The sequence below is a fragment of the Chelonia mydas genome, chromosome 3 (assembly GCF_015237465.2).
Source record: "Chelonia mydas isolate rCheMyd1 chromosome 3, rCheMyd1.pri.v2, whole genome shotgun sequence".
NCBI classification, from domain to species: Eukaryota; Metazoa; Chordata; order Testudines; family Cheloniidae; genus Chelonia; species Chelonia mydas.
In genome coordinates, this window is record NC_057851.1 from 140,479,761 (window position 1) to 140,506,673 (window position 26,913).

The 26,913-nt window shown below is 42.2% G+C and overlaps 2 protein-coding genes and 2 long non-coding RNA genes across 13 annotated transcripts in view; 2 read left to right on the forward strand and 2 right to left on the reverse strand.

The window, feature by feature from the left end:
- Positions 1–12,380, forward strand: part of CRIM1 (cysteine rich transmembrane BMP regulator 1) — a 306,847-nt gene extending 294,467 nt beyond the window's left edge. For 5 of the 6 annotated variants that reach the window (XM_037895411.2, XM_037895409.2, XM_037895413.2 and 2 more), the window contains 2 exons: positions 1,620–1,807; positions 9,500–12,380. In XM_037895411.2, coding sequence (XP_037751339.1) covers positions 1,620–1,807; positions 9,500–9,676 — 365 coding nt within the window. In that variant the 3' untranslated portion in view covers positions 9,677–12,380. Of the gene's footprint in view, positions 1–1,619; positions 1,808–7,779; positions 7,820–9,499 lie in introns of all 6 variants that reach the window. The other variant, XM_037895410.2, reaches the window with a different exon arrangement.
- LOC122465142 overlaps positions 1–15,103 on the reverse strand; it is a 31,575-nt gene extending 16,472 nt beyond the window's left edge. The window contains exon 1 of the long non-coding RNA XR_006289745.1: positions 14,994–15,103. This is a non-coding gene — a long non-coding RNA (uncharacterized LOC122465142). The remainder of the gene's footprint in view (positions 1–14,993) is intronic.
- Positions 15,104–15,478: 375 nt separating this feature from the next.
- LOC122465141 lies at positions 15,479–21,634 on the reverse strand. The gene is made up of 2 exons (XR_006289744.1): positions 21,498–21,634; positions 15,479–21,072 (listed from the first exon to the last, which is right to left on the reverse strand). It is a non-coding gene; the product is annotated as an uncharacterized LOC122465141 (long non-coding RNA).
- FEZ2 (fasciculation and elongation protein zeta 2) overlaps positions 19,748–26,913 on the forward strand; it is a 55,431-nt gene continuing 48,265 nt past the window's right edge. For 4 of the 5 annotated variants that reach the window (XR_006289741.1, XR_006289742.1, XM_037895415.2 and 1 more), the window contains exons 1-2: positions 19,748–22,095; positions 24,749–24,857. Coding sequence is in view for 2 of the 5 variants with exons in the window: in XM_037895415.2 (XP_037751343.1) it covers positions 21,866–22,095; positions 24,749–24,857 (339 nt within the window). In the remaining 3 variants the exon portion in view is untranslated. Of the gene's footprint in view, positions 22,096–22,568; positions 22,628–24,748; positions 24,858–26,913 lie in introns of those variants that run through there. The other variant, XR_006289743.1, reaches the window with a different exon arrangement.

The following is a 26,913-nucleotide window of genomic DNA, read 5'->3' on the forward strand; positions in this document are numbered from 1 at the left end:
TCTTCCAGAGTCTAACTGGATTGTGTGAGCTCTATGAGAGCAGCTTATGAGATTAATAAACTGAATCCTCCTTCAAACATTTCAGCTCATTCTGCGAGAGCACTGACTTCATCAATGACATGTTCCCTCTCATAGAAATATGTACAGCAGCTACATGGTCTTCAGTTCATATGCTTACTAGACGCTGCTCATTACAGGCATCATCAAGAGTGGACACTCGAATTGGAAGAGCAGTTCTACAATCTTTGTTCCAGTAAATTCCTCGCTCCCATCCCAAGGTGTTGAACTGCTTGCTAGACACCATTATTGGGATCCACATGTATAGGATCTTGAAGAAGAAGAAGAAACAATGGTTACTCGCCTTTACAGTAACTGTGGTTCTTCTAGATGGTCTGTATATGTGGATCCCACAACCTACCCTCCATCCCTGCAAATTGAAAATTTATTAACAACGGTCAGAGCAATAAAAAATGGGTTGGTATTTGGGGTCGTTCTGTTCTTGGGAGGAGGAGCACGAGAGCATGAGGGATATGCATGTGCGACCCCCTAGAGGACACTGCTAGAGAAAAAATGTCTGATCTCCTGCACAGGGGCACCAGCATGTCATGAGTGGAATCCACATGCACAGACCATCTTGAAGAATCACAGTTACTGTAAGGAAAGTAACCATTTTTTCCAGTATGTGCCCAGATTTGAAAGAATGCACCTGAGGTGAGCCTCAAGGCTGCTTCAGTAAAAATCCTGCTAAATAAACATCCCAGAGTCTGTGAAGGTACCAAGATTTTAATCAACCCAGAGGAAAGGGATGTCAAGGAGCAAAAATCATTTAAGGAAAAAACAGCATAAATGAATTTTTTGCCTTAAAAGTACAGTAGGAAAATTGGAGGAAAATGGCCACAAAAGACATAGATGCAGTGTCTGAAGATACTGAAGTGATGCAAGGAACAAGTGCTGGCATTACTGTATCTCAGGTCCTCAAAGATATAAAAAGGAAATGAAAGAAGATACAATATTAGAAGAAATAAGTATCAGTGTCTTATGTACATGTATATTCCATATTACTGTAAAACCAGAGCACCTCACAATCTGTAATGTGTTTATACTTGCAGCACTACTGTGAGGTAGTTTTACAATATGATAAAAAATAGGTAATTAAGCTGGAATCTCATGTAGGAGAAGCAGAGAAAATAATCAGCTTTTGGAGAACATCCACCACATTGAAAGGAGAAATCAAGACACTGAAAGAGCTACTATAAATAAACATGATCATAGAAAAATGATAGCTTTATAATCACAGCTGGTAGAACGACATAGTATTAATGGGACCACCAAAAGATTAAAAATCCACTTCATATGGAATAGTTACTTGAAAATATGCAGAAATCATTATTCCAGCCACAAAAACTGTGGCTAATAACAAATGAGAACACATACAAGTGTGACCCTCTCGCTAAGTATCAGCAGGGTAAAAATTCAGGATACGGTTAACCAAAAAAAATAAATACAAGGCCACGGTACTGACGCTGGTACTTCCAAAATTCTATTCTTGTTTATGGTCAAGACAGAAAAGGAGCACTTACATTTTTTTTTTTACTACTAACAAATGTTCACTCTTTCAGACATGAGTCATCTTCAAGGAGATTTCAGAGAAGGCATTGGACTGCACTCCAGTGAAGATACATCTCTCAACTCTGTTGCCTGGGTGACAGTTCCCATCATGACAGCCCTGGTTCTTATAATAGCCCTTCTGCTTGTCAATCAGAAAAAGCAGTGGATACCAGTGTCCTGCTACAGAGCCCCAACAAAGGTATAGTGTTAAAACTTCTATATTTAGATTTCTGCTTTTCTGGAAAGTAGGGGGGGTCTCCTGAAATGTATTGTAGGATACAGTTGAGTCCACTTAATGTCAACTCATTTAAATTATTTTTTTCCATGTCTCAAACCGTTTGCACTAATTCAGAACAGTTATGCAATGTCAAATTAATATCACCAGTTACCTACTCCATATACTACTGTATTTTCGGGAGGTAAAACCAAGCCAATCTCAAGTGAGACTGTCAGAAAACACAGGCAGACACCCCAAACTAGTGGTATAGTCTATAATTAGATTTCATGAAGCCAATAACAAATGTGCACTCCTGGATCACTATACCAGTATTACCATGGAGTCACAGACAGTCCCCAGAGACCCTCCAGCCTGTCTTGCCAGCCAGGCAAACTGAACCTAGTGATAAAAGGTTATTAAAACCAAAAATCAGACCACATCAGATTAGTGCCAACCCCAAAGGGTCAGTCACTTACCCCAGTCAATGGATACTCTGTCTCACACCAAAGACAACTCTGGCAGCCAATTGTTCTCGTAAACTAACTAAAGGTTTATTAGCTAAGAAAAAGAAGTGAGTTATTGAGAGGTTAAAGCAGGTAAAATACATTAACAGGTGAGTGTAAGTTTGTAAATCCAAAATGATAGCAGAGATGTTGTAATCTGCTAGTTAAATCTCTCAGGGTTACCCAAAATAACTTTGGAGATCTGTCTTGCATCTGGAATGCTTCCCTATGAATGTTCAAATAGTTCAGAGATGCTAGATCCTTTTTTGAATCATATTTATAGCTTTTCCACACACAAAGCAATGTGAAAAGTGTCTTTACTCCTCCACCATCTCTTGCTTTGAAATGAACATTTCCAAGATTCCATTCATATTTGATTAATTTAGCTCAGAGATCTACACAATATAAAAGGCAACGTAATAGCAAATAACAATCCTTCATTAGTTTCCATGAAGTTTATATATCAAGTACATTCTTACCACACCTTTGATGTAGGGTTATTTAATTACCAAGGTATACATAATGTAAACGTAATTACAGGGGTATATGCAATGCAAATATAATTTAATAACAGATAATTGGTTACAGATAAGTGAATACACTAACATTAGCATCTCTTTTTATATCTAGTAGCATATGAGTGAATTAGTCTGAATGCATACTAATACTTCTTTAATATTCATACAAAAGTGAACTGGCCTACTGCTCTAATCTAAACTGGTCTATCAGCGTCACAGCCCCTTCTTCCGAAATGGCCACACACTCTCACGAAAGCTTATGCTCAAATAAATTTGTTAGTCTCTAACGTGCCACAAGTACTCCTTTTCTTTTTGCGAATACAGACTAACACGGCTGCTACTCTGAAAACTCTCTCATCATTCTCACTGGGAGCAAAACCAAGAACATCATCTTGACTGAGGACAACCTGTTTTCTCACTCCCATTGAGAACAATAGTAGATGACAGACATTTTGAAAAGGGGCAATTCCTGGTGAAACTTTCTGCAGAAGAATATTATTCTTCAATCACTGCTGAAGAAGCAACTTTCAGTTAAGAAGGATAATGCCAAAAAATGGCCACTAAACTGTTTAAAACATCAAATTTAGCCAATACACAAACTTTCAGAGACTTTTCATTATATCACAGGTTTGAAGAGTCTGCATTATTCCATTAAGATCATTTGAGATTTAAAAAGGTGCTAAATTTCTTAAGTGGCCCTTTTAACAATTAATTTTAATTCATAAATGGATTTATTTGTAAATTCTCAGAAAATTCATTTTCTGCCCAAAAATTAAGTCTATAATTTTGGAGCGGTTACACTGTGTTCTTCCTATATAAGTGATTGAGTCTCTGCTTTAAGTACAAAATTGTGGAACTATGTCCAGTGCTTCCATAATAATAAAAGCCTGAATAGTACTTCTGCTTGTTATCTCACCAGCACCCAGGTAAGAGGAACAGATTTTTACTCACTGATTGAAATCACAGTCAGAACAATCCCTGAAAGTACATTTTTGTCAGTCTTCATCATTCACATTTACTATAGTCATTACAGGAACTAATTATCCATTTCCATTTAGTTTATCATTCATATAAATTGATATTTGAGAAGACACATGTTGCTGGGCCCAGTAATTCCCAACCTTTTTTGTCTGGGGCCAACTCCTCCCATGGATTGGTCCTTGGGGTGTCTAGGACCTATCACACCATGTCCTCAACCTGCTTGTCACATCTCACGTATTCTGTCTTGCTGTGCTTTTTACACTTTTTTTCTTTTCTAGTAATTTTTCTTGTTACTTTTTGTTTGTTCTTGTTCTTGTTCTTGTTTGTTCTCCCACCAGGCCCTCCTCTTGCTCCTCAGTAGTCCCACCACTGTGTCCCACTCAGCAGCTGCATGTTCCTCCTCTCTTACAGTCATGCTACAAAGCAGTTTGTATAAACACAGTGTAGCGCCACCTAGTGGAAGAGTACATACCACACAGTTGGAAGCAGCAACAGATTAAGGAAGAGAACATACAACCAGTGCCCAAATCCCTGTAAAAAAGGATTGGTTTGCCCCCACAGAGAAATTTGGGTAGGAACAGCTGCGCTATACCTTCTCTTAATTTACCGTAGAAGCAGATAAGTGGGACAATAGCAGATCTTTACTAATTTTCTGCTGTCATATCACGAGATGTCCCCTAAATGTTGTAAAATGTTACTTTTTGGATTGTTTTGACAGAAGAAAAATCAAAGTTGTTTAGGGACATATTCTGACCCTTTCCTCACAATGAGTAGAGCCTTACTCTGAAAGTGGTCCTACTGACTTGAGCGGGACGACCCTTGAAGTAAGGGGCTACTCAGTATAGCATAAGTCCCAGAATCTGGCATTTAAGTTGAAAGGGCTATATCTAGGTTTATTTGTATGAACAAGTGAATAAGGGTTTGCTGGATCAGGCCCTAGATTTGCTAAGTAGTTGAAATCTACCAGAAACATTGTTTTTGGTATTGCGACTAAATTTAGGAAAATATATTACCTTATCCAGTCTTGTTACAGAAGCATCTTTGTTTCAATCTCTAGCACCAACATAGTGTAACACATTGGCTTAGATGCGTGCAGTTTTTCCTCCAGTTATAGGCTAGTTCTCTTTGAAGACTTGTGAATATGCAAACAGTCAAATTTTATTTAATACTTCACCTTTTCTTTTTTTTTTTGACAGTTACTTCCTCCAGATACCCCTAATTCTTTTGTACCTCTGTCTGCTGGGTGGGGAATACTTCCTAGTAAGTTTTAACAACTAGGAAATGTCTCAGGGTCCAACTGTACAGATTCATTAGCCTTCCTGCCACCCTCACTCCTCTGTGTGTTCTTTAGGGAGTGTATCAAGAACAGCGCTTAAATCCCACTATTGTTTGCCATCCACTTTTCTCCTCTTATATAATCATTCTTAATTATCATTTCTTTATTTATATTGTTTCTGTATATAATGCAAATAATACAAGAATGAAAATAAGGTCTCTGGTCTAGAAAGGTTACAGTCATTTGTGTGCTTGAGATTTCTCCTATTCCTTATAATAATTTTCTTTATAGACAGTCTGGAGCAGCCAGGTCTCTTTGGGTCATTAGTATTCCAATAGGTCAGTGCCCATTACAATTCTGTTGTGGGACAGGATTTTCCTAGCTTCATGGACACATGGAGCATGTGGCTTCTCATTCTTAAGAAAAGCAAATGAATAATTCTCACAGTATAACTACATTAGAAATCATACTTAGAGATAACTCAATTAGGAAGCCCTTTATAATAGTAACAAACCCGATCGCTGAGACTGACACAAGCCTTTGATCTGTTATTCTTTTTGAAGTCTCGCCATCAATGCATTAGTCACTTCAGCCACATAGCCCTGAATCACTGCAAAATCCAATAAACATGATGATGGGTTTTTCCCCAAACATGGAATGTTTTCAGCTAGAAACCACAAGCCTCTCATTTGAACTACTGGCAGCTTGTACGAGAGAAAACAAAAACAGAAGGAAATGTCAGCCATAAAATTTCATCCTACACAAGTGATGACATTTTACTTTATATCCAAAGCAAACAAATCTATAGTAACTTCAAAAAATAAAACATTACTGCTTAATATTAGGATACAGTTCACACCACCAGAACAGAAGCCCTGATGCTAACTGTAATGATCCAAAAGAATAAATGGACATATTTAACTGTAACCAAAAAGGCTTATATTACCTCAAATTTGAAAAACAAAATTGATTAATATAAGGCAAATTATGTGAAGTCATTCCAAAACCCCAAAGATCTAAATATTTGGGAATATTTTTGCTCTTTAATACATGAAATGGGAACTGTACAAATTAATCTTACCAACAATTTTATTCCTACATATTGAAAGAAGAGGCAACTATCTATCTTGACAGGGAGGTTAATGACATGGTATTACTAGTATAAATCAGTGCCAAATAATGTAAATCTGTCTTTATACATTAAAATATCAAATTGATTTTCTGTGACAACCTATTTGTAGACTTATTTGGTAGTGGTCTAAGCACAGATTCAAACGCAATCGTTTCTTATATCATCACTAGTAAACATCTTTTTCTAATATTTTTCATGAGTAACAGCAATTGTGTGTGGTTAAGAGTATTAGACCCACTGTAAATAGCTTTCAGATCTGGTAAATGTTGTAGCGTCTCTTCAACATTTATCTGACTTGGCAAACATTTATTGTGTACTTACACTTCACTCTACCACACATCATGAGTTAAGTAGTTTCATCTAATCCAGGATTCTCTTATCTAATTTATGAGAAAGTCATGCGGAACTGTATCAAAGACCTTACTAAAGTTAAGAAGCACTATGACTACTACATTTCATTTATCCACCAAGCATTTTATCTTATTAAAGACAAAGCACCGGGTAGTGATGAGTTATATCCTCCTGTATAATATAAGAGTAGGGAATCAGGTAGGTGAGCCGTTATTTTTAAGACTTTTTAATGCCAAAGAAGTACAATACTAAGTGTGATAGGACAAGAGTGAGTTTACTGTCATTCCAATATAGAAAATAAAGGTTGTAAAAAGAGGCTTTACAGAGAAGTGGAGTGTTTATGGTACTGATCCTACAAAATGATCTGTGGACTGGACCTTCAGACCAACCCTGAGTCGTGCTAAAGTTAATGGGACTCAGCACAGGCATAAAAGTGTCAGTTCAAGCAGATTCTTTTACAGGAACAGGGCAGAAATTAGGAAAGATTTTTAAAAATAATTTAAGGACTATTTGAGGTACATCTGAAAAAGAAAAGATGATTTGATATGAGTAGGCCCGGATTACTGAATACAAATCTTTGATCAATAAATCCCTTTATGATTTGGATCCTCAGAGAGAGAGAGACTGTGCACCCTTAACTCTATGCCCCTTGCACATGTGCATTATGTTAGTCTAATTACATGATCATATATTATTTTTCCCACAGAACTCCTGCCTCATTCAATGCACAGGTTAAACAGTGAGGCAGGATGTGTAATGAACGAGGCATTGTCTGTAGGACCCCTGATTCATTCAGTGCAGAAGCTAAAAGTCGTATAATAAATGAGAGGAGGAACTGCAGGTACAGAAAGGATGGTCTTATGATTAAGGCATTGGAGGGGACCCAGGAGAGATTAATTCTATCCCTGGCTTGGTCACAGACTTACTATATGGTTTTGGACAAGTCATTTTAAATTTTTCAGAGGCACTCGCTGATTGTATGTTCCGTATTTTTGGATGCCCAACTTGAGATGAACGTGGCTTAACTTTCAGGAGTGCTGAGCACTAACAAATCCAGATGAATGCAGTGCAGTTAGAGTGTAGTGTACTCTGCTAGATACCAAAAATCATGGAAGGAACAGAAACACTGGATATATGGCTTATTACAACAATCTGTGAACCACTAACCCCCTCTTTTTCCACTATGACTACAGAGGCGTTAATGGACCACTCTGCCTTGAATGGGTCCTTACAGTAAGTGCTAACTACTTATGCTAAACAATCTGTTCCACCTTGAATTTTGCTGAGATGCTGGGAATTCCTCATCCAGACCTGAAGAAGAACTCTGTGTGGCTCAAAAGCTGGTCTCTCTTACCAACAGAAGTTGATCCAATAAAAGATATTACCTTGTCTCACCCACCTTGTCTCTCTCAAATCCAGCTGGTCTCTCTCAAATCCAGATGAAGTCATTGAAACAGTGGGTTCTCAGCACCTTTAAAGAATCAAGTACTAACTGTCTCAAATTAGGCACCCGATCACTGAGGAACCCAAAATTAGTGTATAGTTTTGCAAATTTCAAGTGAGCACAGAGTCTGTGCCATCCTTAATCCATTGGCAGTGCCTAACATCAGCCCTGTCCCTACCAATTATGGTGCCCTGTGCAGCCTGAGCACCTGCTTCCCCCACCCCGCACGGAGGGTCTGCTCTGCACTCAAGGCTTGTGGGGCCGCGGAGGCAGGAGCTGTGGGGAGCCGCTTTGGGGGGCTCCACAGGCCCAGAGTGGCCCGGGGATTAGCAGGGGGCCTGGCGCCAGCAGCAGGAAGCAGAATGACGCAGCCCAGCCCACTCCGCTCCCCCTGCCCCAGCTGTGTCGCTCGGGGGGAGGGGGCTTGGGGAAAGGAGTCCGCCCCTCCCTCCCCCCCAACCCCTGCACTCACTGGCGGCGGGAGGTGGACCGACACAGCGGGGAGCCAACGGAGTGGAGTGGGCTGGGGCTGGGTTGTTTGGCTTCCCCTCCCCCTGCTGCCGGCGCCAGGCCCCCCTGCTAATCCCCCAGGCCGCGTCTGTCGCTGGGGGAGGGGGCTTGGGAGAAGGCGTGGAAAATGGGGGTGGGAAGAGGTGGGACAGGGGCTGAGGGAGTTGTCCCGGGCCCCACAGCCCCTAGGAATGTCCCTGCCCCTTGCTGTGGGTGCACCCCATAAGGGGGCCAGCTAGGGGATGGGGCTGGCTGCCGGCGCTGCCGCATACGAAACATGCACCTGCGTAGGGCACCATGAAATTTAGGGCAGTTTGGTGCCCCAAATTTCGTGGTGCCCTACGCAGCTGCGTATTCTGCATATGCCTAAGGACGGCCCTGCCTGGCATCCCAAAGAGGGCAGGTAGCCCTCTCTGGCCCACAGAGCAAGAGACGTGTAGGAAGAAGACTTGACTTTGTAAAGAGTTGTAATAGAATAGCAGATGTGCTGCCTTTGCCTATCGGAGAATTCTGGGAAGCAGAATACCAGTGCTCCCCCAAGAGTCATAGCTCCATAGCTATTTGTAAGCTGTATTGTATCTAACAGGCACAATCCAGCCTGAAATTATAAATAAAGTTTTCATTAAATGTAGAATGTAAAATGCTTTAAAATATATATAGTAAAGGTAGCAGAGTTGTCACCAAATCTTTCCAGATGAAAAGGATTCATTTGCCAGCTTCTGGTCCTACACAATTATATACCTGTGGACCAAATATCGCAGTCCTTACTCAGTCCATGGGAGTCTTGACTTAGCAAGGACTGCAAAAGTTGGACCTTTGTAACAAAGAAAAATAAATAGTTTAGTATGATTTTGTTTTTGTGACCTGTATGTCACAAACATTTCCCATACCTATTGTGGAGAGAAGACAACAGTGAGGTATCAACTGGATTTTTATGGGTTTTTTTTCTTTTCCAACAGCCTTCTTGCTTAAACAATCAGCTGGTATACGTGGACTGCAAGAAAGGTACCATGGTCCAGGTGGACAGTTCTCAGAGAATGCTAAGAATTGCTGACCCAGATTCAAGATACAGTGGATTCTACAGCATGCAGAAACAGAACAACCTACAGGCAGATAATTTCTATCAAACAGTTTGAAGAATTGCACCTTTGCCAAGGATTTGAGAGAGAGAGAGAGAGAGAGAAAGAAGGAGAGCGAGAGACTAATAAGTCTGCTATTAAAATAAAACTAGAATTGTGCACTTGCTTAGTGGATTGTATTGGATTTGTGACTTCATGTACAGCTCTAAGACCTTACTGGGATGGGCTCTGACTCCTGCAATGTGCCAGAACAAGCATTCCCACTTTTCCTTGTGATAACTGACCAAGAGTTTTCTTAGAACCAAAGTTTTAAAACTTGTTAAGATGTATTTGCTTGTAACATAGCTATAGAGATTGTTTGGGTGGGTGAATTTGGGGTTGGGTGGTAAAATGAGAGAAAGCTTCAAAGAAGAAAAGCTGGTCAAGCTTGGCTCGGGGAGAAAACAAATAAAGAATATTGCCAAGCATCAGGATGGTGGCTTTTCTTGTTGCTCTGAAACTGCATTTGTTGCAGCAAAGCCTAACCCCACATGGAAACAGAAAACAAAGAGGTGATTTTTTTCCCCAGCTGTTGCTACAAAAGTATATTCCTAGAACAGAACCTGTCATGTCACAGGTGTGGTGTAGCTGCATATATTTTTCTATATGACAAGAAGCTGCAGTAGTTAATGATATAGCAAGGAAAAGGTTATAGCAGAATATAAAGGGTGGGTTTATTAAGGATGTATAAAATTATACCTTGTGCTGCTTTTTGTTTAAATTTTGTTTTCTGCTAAGCTGATTGGCCAGATTTTGGCAGAGTTAGCAAATGACTGAGGCCTAAATAATTCCTGATATGAGCACTGGATCTTTTGACGGCAGTATTGAAGGAAGGGAAAGTCAAGAACACCATGCAGTTCCAGGGGCTTTTGTTTGTTGTGTTTTTGTTGTTTTGTATTATTCTCTGGTGGTTCATGCAGTTTCAGTGGAGGAGTAGGAAAAAAATATTTTTGTTGGACAAAGCTCTTGCTTAAATGAAAGAGTAAAAAAGAGACTGTTTTAAGGTTTTTCCTGTTGTTTTTATTTACTGGTTATGCAGATTAGAAACTACTTCCATGCTAGGAAGCTACTTAATTTTAATTGTATATTATTCAAGCACCTTTTTTGAAGCTCAGAAAAAGGAGATCATGCTTCTTTAAATGTTAGCATTATAGGAATATTTATGTAAATATAATTATGCTAAAAACAACAAAGTATTTGTATGTCTGTGTGTATATATGTGCATATATATATAATGTGTGTGTGCATACACACAAACACACTATATATGTATATGTATATATACAGTATATATATAGTATCTATCTGTATATATACAGTATATATATATATATAATTTTCTATTTTTTTCTTGTTGAATGTATTTTTATCTGAGAGATTTTACCCAGAGCAGAAACAGATAAAACAGGCATTCCATAGCAGTGCTTAATTGCTTGTGAGTTTAGGAAAGACAAGAGGAGCATCTCATTCTACCTACAGTTTTATTTGATTTGAAAGTGTTTAGCGTGTGTGTGTGTGCGCGCGCGCACGTATGCGTGTATGTATGCGTGTGTACACTCTTGTGTTTGCGTATATGTGTGTATGGTATGTGCACGATTATAGCAGTAAGCGTTGCTCTTGCTACATTTCAGGGTGTTTCTTATTTTCTTTTCCTGCTTAGCCTTAAAAAGGCTTTTAATGAATGCATCCGCTAGAGACACTGATGGCAATATACATGCAGCACTAATCAGCTCCGTAGAATAACACCATCAGCTCCTGGATTTTTTTTAATTCAAACAATTGTTTGAAACAACTACTGGAATATTGTCCACATTAAGCTGGAAGTTTGTTGTAGCTTGCCTCATTGATAACTCTGACTGTGTAATACAAAGTTAACTTTCCAGACAGGTCTTGGCACTTTTATACTAATTACCCATTTGTGCATTGCCTTTTTTTCTTTTACAAATGCTTGTCATAAAAGACACAGATACCCAGTATGCTTAATGTGAAAAGAAAATGTATTTTTTTGTAAAGGAACTCTCAAGTATTGTTGTAAATACTTGGTCAGAGGTTGCTGAACTTTAAAACTGAAAAAAAAAACCTAATTTATTATTATAATGACCTAATTTATTAATCTGAAGATTAACAATTTTTTGTTTTAGAATATCAGAAAGGTGTTCTAGCTGTTTGCATCAAAGAAAAAAATAGGTGTATCATTAAGGGTCATCATATTTTCTATTTATATATTACTTCAGTTTCCAAAAACAAGTAAGAAAAAATGTAGTCCTCCCAGCATTTTGTACTCAATATATTGAAACAGAGATGTTTCTGTCCAGTTATTACAAATATTCTGTCAAGACAAATCATCCATTCCTTGCATAAGAGTAAGCAGTCTTTATCCAGAAATTGTAAAAGCTTGCTTTTGTTTTACAATCAAGGCCATATTCTGAAAATATTAGCAGGATATAGGACATGGTGTAAAATGTTTTTATTATTATTTTATTATTATTATTTTAAAGATATGATTTATCCTATGTGCTGTATCCATTACACTCTTTTACTTTGGTTCCTGTTGTGCTCTTGTAAGAGAAATGCAGATATAATTTTCTGAAAAATAAAATAGACGCATATGTGGCACTCGGAGTGCACTGCAGTTCAGCAGATTGCTTGTTTACTTTTTTTAACTGTAAGGCGGTTTCTTGTAATTTGGCTCTTGGCAGCACAATAAAAATTTTAAACCTAACATTGCACTTTTTTAAAAATGTTCATATGTATGACTACCATAAAATGTTTGAGACATTAGTTTATAAATTATTTATTCTATGGTGATTTATTTCCTTGAGATTTGAATTTGCACATTCTTTTTGCCCAACATTGTTCTAAAGTAATTTTGAACCAAGACAGGTCAACTAGAGCCCTTCCGATGAGGGACAGTTTTTGTCACACACATGAGGTTTGAACTGAAGAATTTTCACAGGGTCATTAGAAAATGTTTGTGGAGTTTTAACAATAAAATTATGGACTATACCAAACTTCACCTCATCTCATAGACTGAAATGACTCAAATCTTAAACTTTAAATTAATACATCTTAACATAAGAACTACTATACTGGGTCAAACCAATGTTCCAGGTAGCCCAATATCCAGTGGCCAGAACCAGAGCTTCAGTGGATGTGTACAGAAAAGGGCAACTGGAGTGATCCTCCCATCTTCCCTGCCCAGCTTCTGTCAGTCAGAGGTTTAGGGTTGTACCAAGCATGGGGTTGCATCTCTGACCATCTCAGCTAATAGCTATTAATGGGCCTATCCTCCATGAACTTATCTAGTTCTTATTTGAACTGTTCCACGTTTGGCCATCACATCCGATATGGGAATGAGTTTCACAAGTTAATTATGCACGGTGTGAAAAAGTACTTCCTCTTGTTTGTATTAAACCTTCTGCCTATTAATTACATAGGGTGACCCCCTGTTTTTTGTATTGTGGGAATGGGTAAATAACACTACCTTGTTCACTTTTACCTCACCATTTGTGATTTTATAGCTCTCTACCATATTCCTCCTTAGTCGTCAATTTTCTAAGATGAACACCAGTAACCTTTTTAGTCTCTCCTTGTATGGAAACCGTTCAATACCTTTGATCCTCTTTGTTGTCCTTCTCTGAACCTTTTCCAGTTCCACTATAGCCTTTTTGAGATGGGGCAACCAGAACTGAACGCTATTCAAGTTGTGGGGATATCATGGATTTATATAGTGGCATGATATTTTCTGTCACATTTTATACTCCTTTCCTAGTAGTTCCTAACATTGTTAGTCTTTTTGACCATTGCTGCACGTTGAGCTGAAGTATCCCTGGTGACTCTGAGATCTCTTTCCTGAGTGGTAACGGTTAATTTAGAACCCATCATTTTGTGTATATATACAGAGAAAATGCATGGGGGGGCGGGGAAGGAGACGCAGGGTCTTGTGCTTCCCCTTCCCCCAGATTTCTGCAAAGGTTTGCTGGCTGGGCCCTGTGCAACAGCTCCCCACTCAGCAGGTACCAGTCATCTCTGCATGTATAGTTGGATTTTATATTTTTCCAATGTGCATTATTTTGCATTTATTAACACTGAATTTCATCTGCTATTTTGTGAGATCCCCCTGTAACCAGGGCCAGATTAATGCAGGGGCTTTAGGAGCTGCAGTCCAGCACCCCAGGCTAAATGGGGACCAGCGCAGCAGGGCTCAGGCAGGCTACCTACATGCTGTGGCCCCACACCACTCCTGGAAGCGGCTGGCTGCTGGCATGTCTCTGTGGCCCCTAGTGGGGGGAGGAGGCGGTTCCACGCACTGCTCCCGCCCTCAGCACTGTCCCCAGTGGGGAGCTGTGGGGGCGGCGCTTGCGGGCATGAGACACACTCTCGCCCTCCCCCAGGGGTATGCAAAGATGTGCCAGCAGCTGGCCGCTTCCAGGAGCAGCATGGGGCTATGGCAGGCAGCCTGCCTGAGCCCTGCTGCACCACTGGCCAGGAGCCACCTGTGGTAAGTGCCTCCCGGCTGGAGCCTACAGCTCACACCCCTTCCTGCACCCCAACCCTCTGCTGCAGGTCAGAATTCCCTCCTGAACCAAACTCCCTCCCAGAGCCTGTGCCCCTCGCCCTCTCCTGTACCCCAACACTCTGTCCCAGGCTGGAGCCCCCTCCTGCACCCAAACTCCCTCCCAGAAAGAAACTAATATAATAGCTGGTCAAAGGAAAGACGTAGGATATTTTGAATTAACTTTACTATATTCTACATGTTTTAAGACTGAAATGTAACCACAGAATTGCTTTGTTAATTAAAAGGTAAGTTTAGTATAGCGTTAATAGCTTCAATGCCACAATTGTGATCATTTTGTTTTAAATTAGGAAAAAGACTTGCATACAGGGAACCCACAAAATCTAATAGCCCTGGGCCCATAGGAGACTGCCTCTGCCTGTAACTCTTTGCAGTTGGCTTTGGACTTAACATCTTGAGTAATTTTGTATCATCTGCAAACTTTGTCATTTCACTGTTCACTCCCTTTTCCAGCTCATTAATGAATATGTTGAACAGCACAATACAGATCCCTGGGGGACTCTGCTGTTGACCTCTCTCCATTTTGAAAACTGACCATTTATTCCTACTCTGTTTCCTTTCTTTTAACTGCTTACTGATCCATGAAAAGGACCTCCCCTGTTATACCATGACTAATTTGTTTCCTTAAGACACTTTGGTACAGGACCCTGTCAAATGTTTTCTGAAAATCCAACTATTATGTATCAACTGGATCACCCTTATCTATGTGCTTGTTGACATCCTCAAATAATTCTAATTGATGGGTGAGGCATGACTTACCTTTACAAAAGGTGTGTTGACTCTTCTCCCAAAAAAAGGGTCCATCTACGTGTCTGAGAGTCTGTTCTGTAGGATAGTTTCAACCAATTTCCCTGGTACTGAAGTTAGGCTTACTGAGCTGTGACACGTAACCCAGAGTACAATCTGGACTGTTGAACAGCTGTGTCCCCCTCAATTCTCCAACCTGGGGTGCTTTATACACTACTTTGCTGTGAGAGCAGCCACTCCTGGCCTGCTCTCCCACAGCCTCCAGCATGTAAATTACTCCAAGGTGAGTATAAAAGAGCTCTTAGCAAGACACTCCTGAATTATATTGCAGAATGACACCAGCAAATTCCCAGGCCCAGGGTTGTCCCCAGAAATATGCATCTTGTACTGCCCAGCTCTTTCATTCTGGACAATACAAGCTTATATAAAATGATATGCACAAACCATGCTATCTGAAATGGAGTTCCTTAAAGCAATTCAATCCAAACACACACTGGTTTAGATAAAACAATAAAACAAGTTTATTAACTACAGATAGATTTTAAGTGATTACAAGTAATGTGGCATAAAATTCAGAATTGGTTACAGAGAAATTAAAAGGTAAGATGCAAACTAACACCTAACTTAACAAGCTAAGTGAACTTAAAGCAAAGGATCGCTCTCACCGTATGTTCTAGCAGTCTTACTGGCTGAATCTTTCAGCCAGGATCACTTCCCTGTCCAATGATGCTTCATTTGTCTTTCAAGCATTTTTTTGCCATGAGTAAAGATGAAGGGAGTGAAAATTTGTGTCCTCTAGTCTCACTTCTTCATCATTTTCATCTTTGAAAATCATCTCCAGCTGAGGTTCAGGCCACAGAAAGTCTATTGAATGGAAACCTCCACCTGTTCCATTGCCAAGATGTAAATTTCTCACTTACACCCATCTTCCTGCCAAAGAATGGCCACTTACCCAGGTGATAGTCCATTTGATTTTCTTGACACCTGACTGAGGCATCAGTTTGCCTTTTGTCTCTCAGAACTTGGTTTGGGCTACTTCCCCAGATTTGAAATATGCCTAACATCATGCAGTATTGTGTTGCCACACATTTTACCAGGACAATAATGCTTTACAAGTTATGAGTTTTCAAATGATACATTTTGTACAAAGTATGTCTTGTGAGGTATCAGACTGTACCCTTATGTTCAGCCTTTTTACAAGACTATCACAGCCTGTAATTGCTGGGATCGCCTCTGGAGCCTTTTTAAAAAATTGGCATCATATTAGCTACCCTCCAGTCATCTGGTACAGAAGCTGATTTAAATGATATGTTACATACCACAGTTAGTAGTTCTGCAATTTCTTATTTAAGTTCTTGGGTGAATACAATCTGGTCCTGGTGACGTATTACTGTTTATCAATTTGTTCCAAAATCTCTGCATCCTCTGCAATGAAGACCAATGCAAAGAATTAATTTCGCTTCTCTACAGTGGCCTTGTCTTCCTTGAGTGCTCCTTTAACACCGTGGTCATCTAGTGGCCCCACTACCTGTTTGGCAGCTTCCTGCTTCTGCTATACTTTGTCTTTAGCAAGTTGCTTCTCAAATTCTTTCGTGGCCTGCCTGCCTTATACTTTTATACCCAACCTGCCAGTGTGTGTGCACTTTCTTACTATCCTCACTAGAATTTTACTTCAAAATTTTAAAGGATGTCTTTTGCTTCTAATCGCCTCCATTACATGGCTGTTTAGCCATTGTTCCATTCATTTGGTCCTCTGTCTTTTCTGATTTGGGGTATAGATTTAGGCCTGAGCCTCTATTATGGTGTTTTTAAACAGCCCCATGCTCCTTGCAGGCATTTAATTCTTGTGACAGTTCCTTTTAATTTCCATCTGACATGCATCCTCATTCTTATGTAATTTCCCTTTTTAATGTTAAATGTTACCAAGGTGGGTTTTTTTGGCATCATCCACTCCACAAAGATGTTAAATTTAATTACATTATTATCACTATTACTGAGAGGCTCAGCTATTTATTGGACGAGCTCCTGTATTCCACTTGACCGAATCAAGAATTGCCTCTCCCTTTGTGATTCCAGGACTAGCTGCTCCAAGCAGTCATCACTACTGATGTCTAGAAATTTTATTTCTGCATCATGCCCTGAGGTGACATTTTCCCAGTCCATATGATAGTTGAAATCACCCATTATTATTGCGCTTTCTGCTTCTGTAGCCTCTCTAACCTCCCTTAGCATTTCACAAGCACTGTCGCCATCCTGGTCAGGTGATCTTTTTGTTCGTTTTTTTTTCCCTCTAGGGCTTTCCCCCTCTACCCCCACCCCATTCTTAGAGCGTTCGATACACAGGGATTGTATCAAACTTGGGAATGTCTTAAACTCGTAGCCATTTAGCCATAAATGTCCAGTACTTTGAAAAAATCATTGCAATAGCTTTAAACATGGCTTGTTTGCAGATACCATTGAGACAAACATTAAACCATGTGTACAAAATAATATTCTTGTGCCTTAATTTCTGTACGGATATACAAAAGAATCTAGTTTGCATTATATAGTATTATGTTTCATAATTTATATTTTAAAATGCTGCATTAAAGGCATAAGCACAGTGGGACAGTGTTTGACCATAACAATTTATTTCCTGACTTTTGATGTTGCTAAGCACACCTTGCTCACTGTGGCTCTTGGATAGCAGGGCTTCTCAACTGTCAGCTCCAACAAGAATGTCAAGTGCAAAGGGGGAAGCAGTGCTGTAGACAGTAACGCTACTGAATCTACAATAACTTACACTCTTGTTACCCTCCTGCTTTGAGGGTATTGGAGAGAATCTGTCAAATCCCCAAAGACCCTTCACTGTCCCTCAACCCACAATGCCAATCCCTTTCCTAGAACCAGATCTGAAAACATACTGTTCCCTCTGTTCATGGAAGTGGAGGGAAGTATGGAGAGGGTCTTATTTAAGAACTGAGATCAAGGAAAGCTTAGCTGTTAAACTCTGATTCTCCTGTTTTTCTTATAGGAAGGGGAGCTCAAGGGAGTGGTAGGAGTAGGAGATATTACTGCAATTTCATCAGTTCATATCCAGCTACTTCAAAGCTGAGACATCTGCCTGCATCTTCAAATCCAATCAGCTCTGGGCAATCTAACAGCAGACGAACAACCAGCAGTGAATGTTTTCTCTTTCATCTGGCCAGTATGACATTTTTGGAATAATTTAATTTTATTCTGACTCGACACTGGTAATTCCCTGGGCCCTGTGTGTCTTGTGCAAAGAAAACTGGAGTACTGTGAGTAGAAGGGGGGAGCTGCCCCTACAAAGCCCAGAGGAACAGGTAACAAGATATCAGCCTCTGTAAGCCTTTCGTTGAAGACCTTATCAGTTCCTAGAATCATGAACTGAGAATGTAATGTATTTGTTCACAATATTGTAGATCGTGTTGGTATTATAAATAAAAATTGCTTAGTTTCACATGACTAAGTGCTGCCTATTCTTGGCCTGTATCCTTAAATACTTGCCTTTGAATAGGTGGTGGATGAAGCCAGTGCTACGCTGAGGGATATTGTTATCTGAAAACTGATGCTGTAGGAGTGTGCAGGCCACAGATTTAACCATTAAGTGTTAGGCACTAGTTCTTTCATCTGAAGTGATGGCAGAGAGCCCCCCACCGTGCCCAATTTGTCATGTGTGTGAGCTTTCTAGTCCATGGGAGATCCAGGAAAAAATGAAAAACAGAGCTAATGTCAAGAATAAGCTCAAAACACTGGTGTTTCATTTAACAGGAAAGTACGCTGGTCCATTGCGCAAGAGAGCCATATATGCAGGTTCTCTCTTAAAATAAGTTCTCTCCTGCCATGTAAATCCAAAGTAGACAGCCTAAGAACAGCCTCTATATCTCCACTGCAAAAAAAGGTGTGTCTTTACATTGATATAGCTATCTCAAGTTAGCTACCTCAACGTTAAATCCTAGTGGAGACAAAGCACAGGTAGTTTGTATCTCAATATGGTAATCATGGTCAACTCTATACCCCCAACTGGAATTTACGTGGACTAACTACATTGAGGTAGAAACCACAGTATCTTGTCTCCACTAGGATTTTACATCGATATACCTAACTCAGTTTTTTTTCTACTCTACAATTGTAGCTGAAGCTTCTGGTAGTGGAAGGGCTCTTCCTTGACTGGCTTGTTGCATGGGCCGAAAAGAACGCAAAGTGATTGCTACTACCACAGAAAAGCAGCATGCCAACGCAGGAGGAGACATCAGAAGGGTTGGACGGAAATGGACAATGGACTATATGTGAGTGCTATTGCCCTGTGTGCTGCATGGGTACCACCCCACCCAGCCCCAATGGGAAGAGCTGACACTGGAGGCACAGGAGCTGGAATATACTGGGGCCAAGTACTAAGGATCTCCTCGACTGACATTTCTGTGGATCTGAAGTGCAAAAAGTACCTTTTAATTCAGCCTCTCTACTCATCTAATAATAAAGTAATGCTGATACTTCATTTTTAAGGCACTTTCTCCTACCTATAAAGTAGCTCCATATTTATTCCCATTTTATAGATGAGAAAATTGAAGAACAGAGGTGAGATAGGATTTTTTCAAAGTTGCATGGTGAGTCAGTAGCAAAGCTGGGAATAGATGCCAGGAGTCCTGATTCTCCAGTTCTGTGCATTAGTCACAAGACCAACCTTCCCATTTGTAGTGCAGTGTTTTCTTTCCTCCCTTTCCCTCTCTGTTACAAGCTCTCTCACTATTGTCTTTCTGATTCTCTGCCACCTAGCCCTATGTCCTTTCTACCTGTCCACTTCCCTTTCACCATGTCTATCATTTGGAGGATGGAACATGCTGCTGCTGAGGTCTAGAAAGCAACATTGTTGGTCACCTGTCTCTGCTGAATTGAGTGGCACAATGGGGACAAGGGAGCCAGCAGAGAAGCAGTAGTTGGAGAAGAAAAATCATTTAGGGCTGTAAAGGACATCAAGAGATCAAGTCCAGCCCCCCGATGCTGAGGTAGGACCAGGAAAAGCTAGATCAATCCTCACAGCTGTTTGTCCAACCTGTTCTTAAAAACCTCCAATGATAGGGATTCCATATCTATTCTATTCCAGACCATATCGATCCTTACAGTTAGTGCAGATTAAGCCCTATCCTACCTTCAGCAGACGGAGAACAACTGATCACAGTCCTCTTTATAAGTCCTTAACATATCTGATGACTTCTCAGGTCCCCCTTCAATCTTTTCTCAAGATTAAACATGCCCTGTTTTTTTTTAAACCATTCTCATAAATCAAGTGTTCTAAACCATTTATCATTTTTGTTGTTCTCCTGTGGATTCTCTCCAATTTGTCCACATCTTTCTTAACATATGGCACTGGACCCAGGCCTCACTAGTGCTGAGTAGAGCGGGACAATTACCTCCCATGTCTCACATATGACACTCTTGTTAACACAGCACAGCATATTAGCCTTCTTCACAACTGAATCATAACCCCCAGTTGCTTTTTAGCAGTACTACCACCTTAACAATTATTCCCTGTTTTGTAGTTGTAAATTTGATTTTTTTCTCTCTAAAGAAAATACAATGTAGTCCTCATTGTCTGAATACTAGGGGCCACATGGATTTTTTTTCAGATAAGCGGGAGTTTGGATAAGTGTGAGGACAGGAGCCATTCAGCAGCCGGGTAGCCTCCCCCACAGCCAGGGGCTCATCCTCCTCCTGGCAGTCCTGGCCCAGGGTCTCCGCTCAGCCCTGCTCATTCACCCCCAGGACTCCAGAGCTGCAGGGGGCTCCCTGGTCTGCTACAGCGCCAATGACCCCCAATCCCTGAAAGCACACAGTGTGGGCTCTAGTTTGCCGTTCCGGCAGATCATAGTAGAGAGAGGGACACACTGCAGCCTCCCTCGTGCCTGCAGGGATCAGGTACCAACAGCCCCCAGGACAGCAGGGTGACCTGTACAACTCCACTATCACAGCCCCGCTCGCTCCTGCTTGGGGTGGCTGGGCTACCAAGAGCCATTCCGCAGCAGGCTAGCCTGCCCCCGAGCCGGGGGTTTGCCCTCACCGTCCTGGCCATAGGTCTCTGTGCCACGCGCTGTGGAGAGAAGGGGTTCGGGTTACTTGGCAGTTCCGATCTCAGGGTTTTCGCCACCGGGATCACGCGGCACTGCGCACTGGGCTGCACTGAATTTCATCTCCGTGATTTCAGAGCAATTCTCCAGCCTGCCCTCCCAAGTGCTACGCCCCCTCCCGGCTGAGGGTCAGCGGCAAACCTCACCAGCGCGCCCTGCCCACCTGCATCCCAGGCCTGACTGAAAACACACGGACCAGGAGCGGCCCGAGGTGCCCCCAGCCCGACGGGGAACCTCTGCCCTTCCAAGCCGCGGCCGAGTCGGGGCCCAAGCAGCGCCGGCCGGAGGGAGAGCGGTGGCAGAGGAAGGGGGCGCCGCCTAGAGGAGGCCGGGGGCAGGGCCACGTCCTGGGGCTAGGAGGCTCGCGGCGCGGGGCTGCTGGGGTTACCTGCCTGCCGCAGCTCAGCCAACGGCCCCTGGGGCTGCGAGTGCCTCGCGCTCTGCGCGGCGCCGCCGCCTCACAGCCCGCCAGGACAGGCGTCAGGCGGGGCGCGCGGGGGGGGCTCAGGGACTCGCCCAACGGTCACTCGGGGTGGGGGCGGAGCTGGCCCCTTTCCGCTCTCTCCCCACTCCTAGGACCCCAGCGCCGGCTCTGGCCTATGCCGGTTCCGCGGTTTGCAGGCGGCTTCTTTGGACGCCAAGGCCCCCGGCGGGCCCCTTTGGCCCGGGACCGGCCCCGCCCCGTCTCCGCTACAGCGGGAGGAGCCCCGCGAACGCGCTCCGCCGAGCGCGCCGCCCGGTGTCTCGGTGGCGGCCATGGCGGCTGCCTCGCAGCGGGACCCCGGGGACTGGCAGGATTTTTCCGGCTTCCAGCCCCCCGCAGGGAGCAGCCCCGAGCCGGCCCGGGACGGGGGCACCTGGGGGCCCGGAGACCTGGGGGACAAGCTGCTCCTCTGCTTCAAGCCCCCCCCACCTCGGGACGGCGGCAGCGAGAGCCGGGTCCCGCTGCGGCCCCTCAGCGAGCAGAGCGCCCTACGGGAAGACGAGTGAGCGGGGGCGGGGCGCTGGGAGGGGGGTGATCCGCACCCGCGGGGGCCCCCGTGGGGGCCAGCAGCGCGTAGGTGGCAGAGGGCAGCGCATGAAGGGTCCGCTGGGGTGGGACGGCCTGGGCTGGGGAGTCCTTTGAGGGGGCAAACGAGTGGGGGTGTCCCCCTGGGGCGGGGGGAGGGGCTAACGGGCGGGGCGGGGGTCCCCGTTCGTTGGAGGCGGGGAGGGCGCTAGGCTGACCGGGCTGTGGCTGTGCTGGCCTGTGCGTGCTGGGCCTGGCCACACTGCGGTCAGCCCACAGAGCGGCTGGGTGGGCACAGCGCAACTTGGCTGTGAACTCAAGTTCGCACCCGAGGCCGCCCTGTGGGCGCGGGCTAACCAGAGCTGCTGCCAGTAGTTGTCCTCATCTTTCGTATGGCCACTTAATAGCAACGTTAAAGGTCGACATCCTAGTTTGTCAGCGTCTCTGTGGTTTCTCCCTGGGGTGATGAACCCCCCTGTGTGTTACTGTTGTAACCCAGGTCAGCCAAGGTGAGCTAATGCCACACCTTTTCCACTGGGTAGGCAGACTGTGCGTGAGCACCAGCAGGGCTTTCCTCCTAAGCTGATCCCATTGAGCTAAAATGGTTGAAAAATGCCTCTTTTGCCCATCAAGACAGGGTCTTAGTTTCATAATTGTCTGTGACAAAAAAGAACTAGATAAATTCGTGGGCAGCAGGTTTGAAACAAACAAAAGAAAGTATTTCTTCACAAAACGCAGAGTCAACCTGTGGAACTCCTTGCCAGAGGATGTTGTGAAGGCTATAACAGGGTTCAAAAAAGAACTAGATAAGTTCATGGAAGATAGGTCCGTCAATGGCTGTTAGCCAGCATGGGCAGGGATGGTGTCCCTCGCCTCTGCCAGAAGCTGGGAATGGGCGACAGGAGTTGTATCTCTTGATGATTACCTGTTCTGTTCATTCCCTCTGGGGCACCTGGCACTGGCCACTGTTGGAAGACAGGATACTGGGCTAGATGGACCTTTGGTCTGACCCAGAATGGCCGTCTTATGTTCTTATGACATGTATTGAACATTACCACAAGTCCTGTGGAGAGTTTTCTTTGATTTGTTGGGGATCCAGCAGCCTGTTCCTCTCCCATGGGATGAAGTTGAAGATCAGATGGATCTGAAACACTACAATAAAAATCTCATAATGAGCATGCACGATAACCAGTTTTAAATTTTTAAACTTTTTTAGTTGTATGTGGCGGTTTTTTTAATTAGGAAATGACAGCTCTTCACTGAGGTTTAGCCACATATAAAATCTGAAGTTTTTTTTTTAGTCATTTTTTAGTCTCTCACTGTATTTTTTTAGATGAGGGGAGGGAAATATTTTTCTCTTTAACTCAAATGACTAAATAAACTTATCTGAAAAAGCCAGGGGTGAAAGTAACTTAAAGGACTTACCAGTACGCTGGAGTCCTGAGTTCGGGCGTGGCCTCAACCGGAAGAGGCCATTTAAAGGCCCTGGGGCTCTGGCTGGGAGCCCTGGGGCCTTTAAATCACTCCAGAGCTCCCAGCTGCAGAGGCAGCCAGAGGCAGCTGCAGAGGCAGCTGGGAGCCCCAGGGCTCAGGGGTGAATTAAAGGGCCCGGGGCTCCGGCTGCAGCAGAGCTCGGAGCATTTTAAATCCCTGCTGGAGCCTGGCTGCCAGAGCGCTGGAGCTCCGGCAGCCAGGCTCGGGCGGGGATTTAAAGGACCCAGTGCTCCTGCCACTGCGGTGATCCCCGGGCCCTTTAAAGCACCGCCCAAGCTCCACTGCCAGAGCTCCGGAGTTGATTTAAAGGGCCCGGGGCTCCCCGCAGGAGCACCGGGCCCTTTAAATCACCACTGGCAAAGCCAGTCCAGTCTGGCACGGTGTACTGGCTCTTGCTGGTACGCCAGACCTGACCGGCTTACTTTCACCTCTGGAAAAAGCCCAGATCTTCATCCTTGGTCTGAAACGAAGCATGGATAGTTCTAGACACACAGCAGAATTTTAGAAAAAGTCGAGTATTGCAAATGGATTTATAACAAAGTTAAGTTTTAACCTTTCTTTCTTAATCTTTCACTTCCATAAACATTAGAGACTTTCCTGACTAGTGCATTTTTATTTATACATTCCTTTATAGTTGTGCAGTCTTCACTGAAATAAAGTGAAGTTTTGGCTTGGGAGTTGCTGCTCAACACTTGCTAATTCCTGGTTTTGAGATGCATGAGGCAAGGGAAATTAGAACAACATAGAAAAGAAGTAGGAAAGAGGGTACAGAGCATTGTCTGGCTAACGTTTCAACAAAGGGAAAACTCATTTATCCCCAAAATTTATGACCTATCAGGAAGCCTAGTTCTTTTTCAGTTTTCTTTTTATTTCTCTGCTGTGCAAGCATCAGCAAATGATTCCCCTTTTTGCATTTCAGGAGGATACATAAATAAAAACAAACTTTTGCAGCATTTATTTCTTTGACTGTAAAAACATTAAAAATATTTTTAATTGAATACCTGAGAGAATTTCTGATTGATACCGGTGTTGAAAAAAGATATTCTGTGTTTTGTTTTGTTTTTTGGTTTTGTTTTGTAGATGATCAGTTGCTATTCATTTCAATATCAGTTTGTTTCTTTAATCCTTTTGTCCAGGATTTGGAATGCTTTGACTGATAATTATGGTAATGTAATGCCAGTTGATTGGAAGTCCTCCCACACCAGAGCTTTGCATATGCCAACACTGAATCTCTCAGAAAGAGGGGTAAGTTCTGACTGTAGCCAAAACCCTTTTGGGGCCTTTTCCTCTCGGTACAGAAACAATATAGGATGTAATTCTTATTAAAATTGTTATTTGTGATCACTTTAAAATATTTTTCTTTTTAATGTGTAGTATTGGCATTAGCAGCAAGGGTTGTCTTTTAACACTGACAGATCTGATACATTTGTTTCTGCTCCTTGCTTTCAATAAAGTGTTATGATGTGGGTGCCTTCTAAACTGACTGACAGGTCAACAAATGGACCAATTTGCATAACAGAGGGGCAAGGGAAAGACAGTAACATACTGTGGAAGTCTTCTTGTTCACTTTCAGTCTTGTGTATTGAATGGTATCCGAAAATGTTGGTAAATTGTGTCTTGGTAAATTCATTATGAACTTTTTCCCACCAAGGCCATATCCTGCAATGAGATAGATACAGGATCCAACAATAGTGTGGATCCAATTGCAGGATCAGAGCCCAAATATATTTCCTTGCTCTACAAATACGTGCGACTGAAATATAGCAACACTTGCCCCTCCCTACTAATAGAGAAAATTGGCACTACTAGCATTGCTTAGCCAAAAAGTGTAATTTTAATAATACAATGCACTGAAGCATATTGTGAAAGTTTGGACATTCTTTTGCAGCCTAATAGCTGGGTGATTAAAAAAAGAGGATTGATACCCCAGATTTCCAATGATGCTTGGTGAGCTATTTGGGAAGATTGCCTGAATATTTGCATCCAACCACAAGCATGATGAAATTTGCACTGAGCACCAAAAAGACTTTAATGAAAACATAGCACATGTTTTACACAACAGGATACTCAGTAGACACTAAATTTAAAGATAGTTTGGGATGGATTTGACAGAATGCAGGTAGTTGACAGTCTCAGTGAAAATCTTGTTCTAGTTAACAAAACTGGAATCGCACAGTAGAAAATCAAAAACTGGTTTAAATGAGGCAATGGATTTTTCCTATTGTGTAGCCAATATGATTGATCCTAGATGCAAAGGTCATATACTGAGCCCAGGGTATGAAAAATCAAGTAAATGTGAGAGGGCAGCTAAAGTCAGAATTTTGGCAATTTTTAAGAGACCTACATTCCCATCTAGCCAATTCAGCATTAGTCAAGTGTATTCTGCACATTCAGATTGGTTTGTTTGTATTGTTTTACAATAAATGTTGTAATATACAAGGTGGTGAAAATGCAAATAATATGGTAAAAGTATATCCGTATATAACGGCATAATGGTAGGCCTAACATTATTAGTCTGGGGACTTGATTTTTGTGTCCCCCCTGTTTAATTGTGGAACTGTAAGGTCTCACGAGAATGTGTGCCTTTTTGTTTGAGGAACAAATGCTTATGAAATGAATCCCATATTATGTGTGTGGTTTTTTTTTCCAGAAAATAAGTAGCTTTGTTTTATGGTTGGAAAATCACAACCTTGAATTGTCTGTCCACCCTGGCTTCTAATTGTAACTTTTTTAGACATGACTTAATGTATATTGTATTTAAAGTAAGTGATTAAATGCACTGCTGATTCTTGCATATGTCAAAAATTCTGATGACTTTCTCAGATGTAAATAGCAGTAATCTATGTAATTTTATATAATCCTTTGTAAAAGTCAGGATACGCAACAGATTTATACTTATCTGTCATTGATATATCTATTTTGGTATCTTGCTTCTATCTGAAGGAGTACAGGGTGAGCTACGTGAGTCTGATGGACTGATTGGCTAGTCTACAAATGTTTGCATGGCATAGAGTGAGTGGTGTGTTTAAAGTCATCTTTTTTTTTTTTTTCCCTTTTGGGAAAGTAAAGAATATGCTAATATTCTTGTCAAAACAAAAAGATGATAAAATTAATAAAATATGCTTCAGTTACAGATTCATTTTCACTTTTGTTGAGGTGTATTAGGTTTTATGGTATAAGAATTATTTATATCTTTTAGATTCTTGATTATTAGCAAGAATCTAATTTTTGGTTCCATTATTGCTGACACCAAGACTTTCTTCTTATAATTTAACTTTTTGCTCTTTCACTTTTTCTGTGT